The sequence below is a fragment of the Oculina patagonica genome, chromosome 4, assembly GCF_052425735.1.
Source record: "Oculina patagonica isolate OP01 chromosome 4, crgOcupat, whole genome shotgun sequence".
NCBI lineage: Eukaryota > Metazoa > Cnidaria > Anthozoa > Scleractinia > Oculinidae > Oculina > Oculina patagonica.
The window spans coordinates 52,793,589-52,803,747 of NC_135761.1; the positions used below are offsets into that span (position 1 = coordinate 52,793,589).

Here is a 10,159-nt window from a genome sequence, read left to right on the forward strand (position 1 = left end):
AGACTCCTTTCGTGGGACATGACCCATGAAACCATTAAAACGCTGAGACACAGAGACCAAGCACCGCTCAGCCAATCAGAGGGAACTGTTCCCACGACCCTGTTGGACCGCACTGTAGCGACACTTTACACAGCAATGGGTTTGCTTGCCTAATATTGTTGTTGTGTTATTACGTGCACGCGACTTACAGCATTCAAGCGTGCTCGTCGGTGTTTTGACCAATAGGAGCGCGTCACTCTCACGACCCTAATTCGCCCCGACATACTTTTCACCGTTTTCGATCATTGACTGTGCTTGTTTTTAAACAAGATAGCGGGTTTTAATTGGACGGTTCAAGTTTGTTAAGAATTGTGGATCTTTTTCCCACGCTCATTACAATGCCTGAGTTATCATAAACAAAGGTGGAGACAAAGGCTCACATTCTTGCTAATCCCATGATAAACTCGAGCTTGAGAAATTGTACGACTTTTGTCTTGCCTGTCTTCGAGAGAGATCACAGTATTCAATTTTCAAGCAAAAATGAGCGAAGAAGTTAAATCAAAAGATCGCCGAAAAGTAAGTTTGAATTTTCTCTTGCTCGTAACATTTATTTAAATTTCCTTTAGAGATTTATTTTTGTTAGTGACTTAGAAATGCGACAATTCCGTTTTCAGGCGTCAAAACCGATTATGGAGAAACGAAGAAGAGCGAGAATCAACGAAAGTTTAAACGAGTTAAAGACCTTAATACTGGAAGCCATGAAAAAAGATGTGAGTATTATTTTGAAGCTTTGAAGGAACTTTCTCAATTTGTTCCTTGTTTTCAGTTATTAAAAATTCAGCTGATACTATAATTTATTCCTGAAAAGTTCGTGAACTATAAAAGTTTGCAAAACTTTTAGTTTTCTCGCCATATTTTAACTTTCGCGCTATCAGAAAGCGATCGTTGATTAGAGATTCTATATTTTCTAAGTCTAACTGATTGCTGGATATGATAATAACGTGACATCTGGCAACCTATTCCGTAAGAAAGTAAAAAATTCTTGGAATAACTGACGCTTTCGCTAAGTTTGCTTCTGCATTTTAAATATCTACTACCTTAACAATAACTTTATGGTGATTGTCAGGGCTTTCACGATGAGGATAATAGTAACAACTTTGATTTAGGGAAAGAAGACTCCATCAAGTAGTCTTTAAAATACCGGCAACAGTAATTTCAGTTCAAAGCATATTATTTCTTTAGACACTGAAATATATCTTCGATTACCGCGTTGATTATTCGTTCATTTGCTTACTTGTTAAATATTTTTTCTTTTAAATCTTTTTCAGAATTCATGCTATTCCAAGTTAGAGAAGGCAGATATTTTAGAAATGACAGTTCAACATTTAAAAAATCTTAAAAATCAACAAATCACAGGTGGGTGGATTCTTGACCAAACTTTGTGTTTTAAGAAGTTCGTTTTTTGCAAACATTTTCAGTACTTGTTCTTGTAATATTTTGATTCATATTTATTCCTGCACAAAGACTGTGTTGTTTGATTGTTTAATATTCGATAAAGCCAAATCAGAGATTCCATTACGTTAAAAGATCAGTATATATGATCTGCTAGTATCTCTCTCTGAGATACATTCCTCTGATTTGATAGTATAAGACCCTGCATCAAGTCCCCTTGTGTGAACGCCACAAGGAGTTTATTGTCTTCGCTTCGGGCGTTTATCCAAGGGATTTGTCTCCTGCTGTAATACAACCTATACGTGAAATAGACACTCTAGTCAAATATAAAGCACTCTATAAATAGATGATCTGTTGCTAAGTTTCGCGTTGCATTCATTCATCTTTTCAACAGGTAGTTCTTCTTCAAGTCCAGCCTCCGTCGCTAACTATCGCGCGGGATTTAATCAGTGTGCATCAGAAATCACTCGAGTTCTAACAGGCCTGGGAAATACCGACACGACACTCAGGAGTAGGCTTCTAGAACACCTGGCGACTCGTTGCCTGGTAACGAAGCCCGTGGATGCCGCTGACGCGAGAGGACAGCTGCCTCAAGTGTCGTTTCCCAATCAGCCCATACTGCCCAAACCGCAAATTCCTGTCTCTTCACCAGCAAACTTCTCGTTTCTTCCTCAAAGCAGCCCAAGAGTTCTTCCCGCCACTCAATATCATTTAGCGTCATATCCATTGACAAATGGCAAAGTAGCAGTTCTTTTGCCAACGGTCAATCCGTTCTTGATGGATTCAGGGTCCTCTGGTGCTATGCAACCCAACTTCATTCCCGTATTTGGTAAAGATCCAAAACACAATCTGACCCCGCCAGAAGTCATGCCTATGGGATTAGACACCAGGCCCCTGTTCTGGAAATCAATGCCTTGATTCATAAGTTCATTAACAGAAAAGGAAAAAACACAGATTTATTTTGGAATACAACATCACTATTCTTCCAGGAACATCCTTATGCTTGAAGTTGTGGTCTTTGTACTTTTCTACTTTTCTACTTTTTAAAATTTTCAAACTATTTAGGCTATGATGATATTAGTGGCTCGTATTTGAACGAGAAAAAAAAAATAGAGTTTCTGAAGTCGCTCTCATAAATTCATTAACAGAAAAGGAAAAAAAAGCGATTTAATTTAGATAACTACATCACTATTCTTTCAGGATCATCCTTATGCTTGAAGTTGTCTTTTCTACTTTTTAAAATTTTCAAACTATCTAGGCTATGATGATATTAATGACTCGTATTTTGAACGAGAAAAAAATAGAGCTTCTGAAGTCGCTCTCTAATAATTTGCTGTGCAATTAAAACATTCCGCTAAAAATTATGATTCAGTTTTATAACTATCAATTAGGATAATTTATTTATCCAAGATTCAATTCTATTTCAATCGATTAAATACATAATCGCAGCTATCACAGATTTTTATTGCAAATTCTCTCCATATCCTGAAAACAGATAATGACGAAAAAAATATATTGAAAGTTGTTTTTTGGACTACACTGAACGTCAAATTTCCAAATAACACAAGATGCTTTTTTCATTTGGTCAGCTTTTTAATAACAGTGGTATTTTGCGCCACATGTTTATTTAAAATTTTGAGTGATATTTTAATAGTTATTTATATATTATTTTTATTCGCAGTTTCTCGGTTACTTGTTTCGATTGTTCGATCACAGCATGATCGCCATTTTCTTACTGTGTAAGACTGTTATGGGACGCGGGAGAGGTTATTTATATTCGATGAAGAAAGAGAATTTTCTCATTAAATGGGACATATATTAATGCTTATATTAAGACAATAAAATTCAGCATATCTGCTGGCTTTGTTTATATTTTGTGTGTTTGTTGTGCTATATCATGGTCACTAGAACATTGCATTTTTTGACCGCAGATCAAAGCTTACAAACTTCTTTTATTTGTGAAATATTTCGTTGTTAAACAACTTCCTGTCCTGAAAAGTTTGGCTGGCTATTTCATTTAAACCTATGTTTGAATTATTAAAATAATTACTTAACTATCTCTTTTTCTTCGATTCGTTTTTGCAGCCTTTTGAGAGACAGCGAGCAACCCCGGGGAGAATTTATTTACAATGACTAAGCGATTTAGAATGTCGAGAATGCGGTGAAAAAGATAGAAGTTCAAACAAAATAGTTTTCAACAAAGGGCAAATTAATTGTTTGACGTGTCTTTCCACCTACAGAAAGTTTGACGTAAGCCTCTCTTGTTAACACATGTCGCTCATAAAAGCCACAGAGTTTATGATAAAAAATAAAAGGCTTCTCGAGCACGAATTTGAAAGACTTATTGTACAAAATCTCCGGAGATTAAATTCTTATGAAAATAAAATTGTAATTTAATTAAGGTATTCCACCCATCGCAAAAGATTCACATGCAGGTTGCTGTGTTGGGTATTGTTTCATTGCCATAGAAATGTTTTACAGCTTCAAATCCTTTCTGACAGTTGAGCTTTTGTGCGGTGTAAGATCAACCTCGAGCTCAAAACCAATGAGGCATTCACAGCTCTCTCGAACTCACTCGCTTTTTGGTATTAATTGAATAAACTAAACGTGATTTCTCAACAAAGTCGCCTTCTAAACAAAGATTGTACTGTACACGTCGTAGAGCGTTGTGTAAATTTTTCGCCAGATATCTGTTTAGACTTGTTTTTAAGCGGCAATTGTTGTGTATATTCATGAATAAACATTCGCACCAGGAACGATCGTGGGAAAATTTCAGCTTCTTTTGTTTCGCTCGCGGTCGGGTCATCTTATAAGTGAACCCCATCAAGTGCGAATCATGCCAGCACAATGCTTCGGCACGTGCAGAAATAAACACTTATTGTGGGCATAGAATGTTTTGTTTAAACATCTCTATTAGCATTGTGATGCGCGAGCTCTGCCTCGCGGCTCGACCAATGAGCGGAACCCGTTCCCACGGACACGGTTTAGAGACTACAATGGGTTTGTCTGTTTTGGGTTAATGAAGTTTTAATAAGAACGTTTGTGTGCACACGGATCAGTGCAGAGGAACGGCATAATTAGCCTCTAAACAACAGTTCAGTCACTCTTATCTTACGTACTAAGAAGCTCTGAGCCAATCAGAGCCGGCTGTTCTCACGCTCTGTTAGCAAAAGTTTATTTACAGCGAATAGTACAAGCACTCCTATTGGCCCTCTGGCAAAACTTTTGAATTAGCAAAATGTCTTCCAAAATTTTCCCACGGTCTAAAAAATCATAGTCATAAAAGCATTTTGTGCAGAGAAGGCTCGAGTTAAGGTGCTGGAAGCTGATTTTACTCTTTGAAAGTCGAAAACTTGCGTTAAGATAAACGTTTTGTTGTGAAAATGGGTCTCGAAAGTCCTACTGGGAATCCCTCTAACGATGACAGGCGAAAGGTAGAAGAAGTTTGACAACTTTTATCAAACTTTAGAAAAATTTGGGTTTGTTCAATTGAAGCCTTACGTACGTCTTTGCATTGAACGGAAAATTTAACCACACTTTTCTTCTTAATTTTTCCAACAGTCATCCAAACCTTTAATGGAAAAGAGGCGAAGAGCACGGATTAATCAGAGTCTTAATGAGTTAAAAAACCTCATCTTAGAAGCCATGAAAAAGGATGTAAGTCAAAATTTAATTTATAGCGCGGATGCATATTTTCCTGTTCAAAAATATAAATATGAAAACTCTTGAACGTTTTTTACTCTAATTTCTTGAACTGAGATTTGTCAATATTGTGAAGCATAAAATAATATTTTGGGGTGTGTATTTGTTTCCAAAACTTCATTTGTGCTTAGGAAAGTGAGATGAGTTTATTAGTTTACGTCTGGTAACTTATTCTGTTTAATGTTTTTAGGATTAAATGAAATGTTTGAATTCTCTCTTTCAGACATCTTGTTATTCCAAACTGGAAAAAGCGGACATTTTGGAAATGACAGTGCGTTATTTGCGCTCAGTGAGAAACCAAAATATGACAGGTAGGCAAAACTGGGAATCTTTAATCAGCGAATACCAGCAGTGCGTGGTCTGTTACACCATTAGCGGAATTCTGTTGTTGTACAATACAAATGATTCCAGTCGCGTACAGTTAGCGATAAACGCTTGTACTTCTAACTGTTAACCAATTGTTTACCTGCTTGTATAACAAAGGCCGAGTGATGTACGCTTTAGTACTAACTTTATACATGATTTTTTGTTTTGATTTCCGCAGCTCGCGTCAATAGCACCACCGACCCTAACACCATGGCGCGATATCGCGCGGGATACAATGAGTGCGTGAATGAAGTGAGCAGATATCTCATGTCATTAGATGGTCTCGACGTCCAAGTACGCGCGCGGTTGCTGTCGCATCTTGCGTCCTACTGCACGCCGTGTGCTCCCATCATGAAACCAACGCCGCCGACAACGGAAAAACTCCCGTTACCGCAATCTCAAGGCATAACCTTCCCAATGGCCTCTCCTTTAGGATCAGCAAGTTTCGCTCTCTCACCAAGCCACTCAAAAAGCTTAGACACCACACCTAGTGTCTTGAACACGACGCAATTCCAAATAGTCCCTGGACAATTAGCCAACGGAAAGATCGCGGCCGTTCTCGTCCCGAGCCAAAACGCTCCATTAGCGATGGTTTCTAGTCCTCAATTAATCCCGGTATTTAATAAATCAGTCACCGATTTTCAAGCTTTTCAAGGACTCCACGTTCCCGATCAGCAAGGTTTAAGAGCGGACAATGATCCTCTTTGGAGACCCTGGTGAGCCATTCAAGAATGAACAAGCTTTCCTTTTTTGTTTTGGCTAAAACGCTTATTGAAATTTCGAAAACAAAAGTGTAGCTCATTGCTGCACTTCAAAAGACAGATAATAATTTGTAAATATGGCCTAACCACAATGTATTGTTCTATTGTATTTCACACAATGAATGTGGAAGCGTTATTAAATTTTTTATGCTCTTTCGCACCACTTTGCGTGGGGTTCGCTACTGTTCTTTCGAGTTGTTTGTTGTGAAAGAGTAAGATCATTAAGATTTCTCTGTTGCTTTCAACTGACACATTCATGAGAAAATAAACTAAGAATAAACTTGTGTAAATATTGCAACGAGCGTCTTTGACTGTGAATATCATTAGGATTAAAAAGTTCATAAAAGTTGGCGATGAAACTTTTAACTTTCTGCTCATGAAAGACTAACGTATAATCGCAAAGTTTATTTCACGAAGAAATGAAATCATCAACTAAACGTAAAGTAATACCCAAGCGCTATTTTGGACTGTAAAATGCGGACTTGCAAATTGCGCATGAAGGACCATAAGACCAAAGCCGGGTTCTTCTCTAAAATTCTGTGAGCTACAATTAAGGCAAGAACCTCCAGTGTTTCCAGCATTTTGATGGGATAAGGGCGCTTATAATTATGTTCCTAGACGTTCCCCCTAATACACAAGCGACATAACGGCGTTTTGTTCGAGCGTATGATTATGATAATGTTAGACAGTCCAAAAGCTCTCTATTTTTCAACGCAAAAAAAAAAAAAAAACGAGAGAATCAGCGAGCGAGGCGCGGAGGATGTGCGCCTCCCGTTTTGCGCTGGCGTCCAGTTCTCTCGTCGTTCTTTCTCGCGCTCATCGATCGAAATAATACGAAAAAAAAGAGAGCTGTAAACAGTCTATGATTGTGTCGCTACTGCGTACTACGCTTAAATGAACTGGAAGCCTGGATACTAGTACTGTTTGCAGGTTATAATGCCCAGTGAGGGGTGGGTGAGTACTCCCTATATATATAGTGGACTACCTTATTTACTCGAATAAGCGCCACGGCGGTTATTAAATTTTCCGCGCCTCAAGTGCGGCGCTTAATTTAAATTTGGACGCCACAAAGAATCTAGACTTTTACAAATATTGAAAATAGCGTCATTTGATTGTCAGTAATCGTCTTTTGCTGAAGAGAGAAGTGGCGCTAGCTGTCCTGGCAAAGTTCGCGGCCTTCACAACATTTACAGAACTACGTATTGAAAGAAATTTGGATAGAAAAACTAATGAGCAAACGGTAAAACTAACACTTTAAGCTGCAAAACATCGCTTTTGATAGAAAGAAATGTCCATTTTGTTTTAGCGTTGCTTTGTCTTGCTGTTTTTAGCTTAACGGAATTCCTTGAATTAGCACCGCGCATCGGCACTGTGGCGCTTATTAACTTATTCGCTTATTCTGGGGGCGGCGCTTATTCGAGTAAATACGGTATACTGAAAGGCTCCGCCCAAAAGGGGAACCATTTTAGACTGAAGGTATATGAAATTTAGATAAAAAGTGAAGTATCCCTTCTGTAGGTATGCGAAATGGATATCAATTTCTATAGAAAGTAAACGAAACTAACGGGTTGCCTTTTCTGTCAAAAATAGCATACAGAGGAGTGAGGGGACGGAGCTTCACAACTAAAACATATTTGAATACCTTCCACTCAGCCGGGATATTATGAAATGTCATTAAAAAGATATTATAAGCCAAGCACAGAAACTTCTGGGATGACCCCGAGTTTATCTCCTTTCTTTTTGATGAGGGGTGGGAAGGGGGGGGGGGGGGTGGGGCGGTCGGAATGGTGGCAAGGAGGCTGAAAGGCCACGTATTTTTGGACCGTAGATCTTTTCAGACCTGATATGCTGTACATTTATTTAGCATGGTTCTTAAATGTTCTGGAATGGCTGTGCCAACCATGTTTAAGTTATTTTGCTTTGTGAGACTCCATCGTGACCTGATACAGTGTACGGGTTATTGCGCAATTTAGCTGTGCGCGTTCGCTCTTTGAGCTGGCGTCATTTACCTTATTATAGGAAATTAACGTTATGAAATTAGGATTTCAAAATTTCTTTTTTTTTATTCTTTTTTTTTTTTTTTTTTTTTTTTTTGGGTTTTTTTTTTTTTTTTTTTTTTTTTTTTTTTTTTTTTTTTTTTTTTTTTTTTTTTTTTTTTTTTTTTTTTTTTTTTTTTTTTTTTTTTTTTTTTTTTTTTTTTTTTTTTTTTTTTTTTTTTTTTTTTTTTTTTTTCTTTCTTTTTTTTTTTTTTTTTTTTTTTTTTTTTTTTTTTTTTTTTTTTTTTTTTTTTTTTTTTTTTTTTTATTTTTTTTATATAGATCATTCTCGTACCTCGAGTCTTCGTCCCTTCTGCGCAGGCTTGAAGCTCGTTTTCTGACCGCTGGTCAAAGGGGACGAAGACCCTGGGTACGAGGATGCATTTAGATTTGCTCATTACACCGTACTATAGAGCTCCAAGAGCTCCAAGAAGAGCGAAACAGCTGTCCACGGTTGCAATCCTGCTCTATCAGTTCCAATCGTGTTGGTGTCTCGCAAAGTCTACTTTTCACGTAGTATGATCAGCCTTGCCTGCAGTTGTTTGTTATCTCGAAAAGAAACATATCATCGAACGGTTACATGAATCGACCGTTCGAGGGTTATTCAAGTAAAAAGTAAGAAAGGAGATGCAGTATCCTTTCTGTAGATATGTAAAAGGGGTGCCATTTTCCTATCGAAGGTATACGAAAGGGTTATCTTTTCTGCCAAAAATGGTAAATGAAGGGCTAGGGTTAAGGCCTTTACCGGGAGCGGGGGGTGGAGGGTGAGAGGCCGAATTTTGAAATGGTGTCCCACGTAGAAATACGTGTAGGAGCACGGTTCTGTAAAATATGAAATGGTTGTATTTTTGGAGTAAGGGACGGACCATTATTTTCTTGGGAGGGGGGGGGGGGGGGGGAGATGAAAGATTTTCCTCTGCAAACTTTTTTTTTAGTTTATGCACCTCTGCAAACATTTTTTTTTTCGAAATTCTTACTATTTTTTGTTATACATATCGTTTTTGCAAACAATTTATTTTGTCTTTTTAGGCCCTGCAAACAATTTTTTTCAATATTTTTCATCCCCCGTCCAACAAAATAATGGTCCGTCCCTAATAAACCAAAGCGGGTTACACATGCAGACTACAGAAATGCGGCTATTGTAAGAAAAAAAAAGCAACTAAGAAAAAGACCCTGCAGGGAAAGGGGGGGGGGGGGGGGGTGGTTTAGAGCCAACTATTCAGTGATATAAACACTTGTACTTGACTTGCCTACAAGAGGGTCTGAATGGGGTTAAGTGTTTAGTGTTATTTGCCTATATTTTTTAGTGTTTGCTGTGACATTGGTCAATTTTTTAATGTTTACTGTTTTCGGAGAAAATACTGTTGAGTGTTTGGAGGTTTTTCATGAAAAATTCTATAATTGTAAATCCTTATCTGCTCTTCAAAAATCGAACACAATCACTCATAAACTTAGAGAAAATTTTCGGATTTCTGCTCGGAAATCTTCGGTAGTCTTCGGACATCTTCGGTAGTCTCCGGAAATCTTCGGCAGTCTTCGGGAATATTCGATATTCTCCAAACATTTTCCGAACTGATTGGAAATCGTCGAAAAATTGGCGGAAAATTCTTCATATACTAAACAAAATAGTATTGGCCTTTTTGAAGAAGCCGTTTTTTTTTTTTTTGATGAAATTTACTGTTACAGTCAATTTTTTACTGTTAGTGTTAAAATTCCTAAAATTTTACTGTTTCATGTTACATAGCCAAAAAATGAAGTGTGTAGTGTTATCGAGGACCTGAACGACAAAGAGCGGAAACTGGAAGGGGCACTGGCGGGTCAATTCCCAAAGACGCAAAAGATGGCCGGAGGGAGGAAACCCTG

At 37.8% G+C, this 10,159-nt stretch overlaps 2 protein-coding genes across 3 annotated transcripts; both read left to right on the forward strand.

The window, feature by feature from the left end:
* LOC144650569 (transcription factor HES-4-like) lies at nt 1-3,301 on the forward strand. 2 transcript variants are annotated; one of them, XR_013570146.1, is made up of 5 exons: nt 1-555; nt 654-749; nt 1,308-1,395; nt 1,826-2,496; nt 2,690-3,301. XR_013570146.1 is itself a non-coding variant. In XM_078510270.1 (4 exons), exons 1-4 carry the CDS (start codon nt 520-522, stop codon nt 2,347-2,349), a joined length of 744 nt encoding a protein of 247 aa, XP_078366396.1. In that variant the 5' UTR covers nt 1-519; the 3' UTR covers nt 2,350-3,301. The 2 variants fall into 2 exon arrangements, 1 of the variants encoding a protein (XP_078366396.1); XM_078510270.1 differs by having other exon boundaries at nt 1,826-3,301.
* Nucleotides 3,302-4,508: 1,207 nt separating this feature from the next.
* Nucleotides 4,509-6,554, forward strand: LOC144650568 (transcription factor HES-4-like). Its single transcript, XM_078510269.1, has 4 exons — nt 4,509-4,865; nt 4,993-5,088; nt 5,357-5,444; nt 5,678-6,554. Exons 1-4 carry the CDS (start codon nt 4,815-4,817, stop codon nt 6,217-6,219), a joined length of 777 nt encoding a protein of 258 aa, XP_078366395.1. The 5' UTR covers nt 4,509-4,814; the 3' UTR covers nt 6,220-6,554.
* The last annotated feature ends 3,605 nt before the right edge of the window (nt 6,555-10,159 follow it).

What these genes read in the sequence shown, in the direction of transcription:
- LOC144650568 (XM_078510269.1), top strand. Translation starts at nt 4,815, where the DNA reads ATGGGTCTCGAAAGTCCTACTGGGAATCCCTCTAACGATGACAGGCGA. An exon ending in TAGAAGCCATGAAAAAGGAT is followed by an intron (nt 5,089 to 5,356) that starts GTAAGTCAAAAT and finishes TCTCTCTTTCAG; the next exon opens with ACATCTTGTTATTCCAAACT. An exon ending in GAGAAACCAAAATATGACAG is followed by an intron (nt 5,445 to 5,677) that starts GTAGGCAAAACT and finishes TGATTTCCGCAG; the next exon opens with CTCGCGTCAATAGCACCACC.
- LOC144650569 (XM_078510270.1), top strand. Translation starts at nt 520, where the DNA reads ATGAGCGAAGAAGTTAAATCAAAAGATCGCCGAAAA. An exon ending in AATCAAAAGATCGCCGAAAA is followed by an intron (nt 556 to 653) that starts GTAAGTTTGAAT and finishes TTCCGTTTTCAG; the next exon opens with GCGTCAAAACCGATTATGGA. An exon ending in TGGAAGCCATGAAAAAAGAT is followed by an intron (nt 750 to 1,307) that starts GTGAGTATTATT and finishes AATCTTTTTCAG; the next exon opens with AATTCATGCTATTCCAAGTT.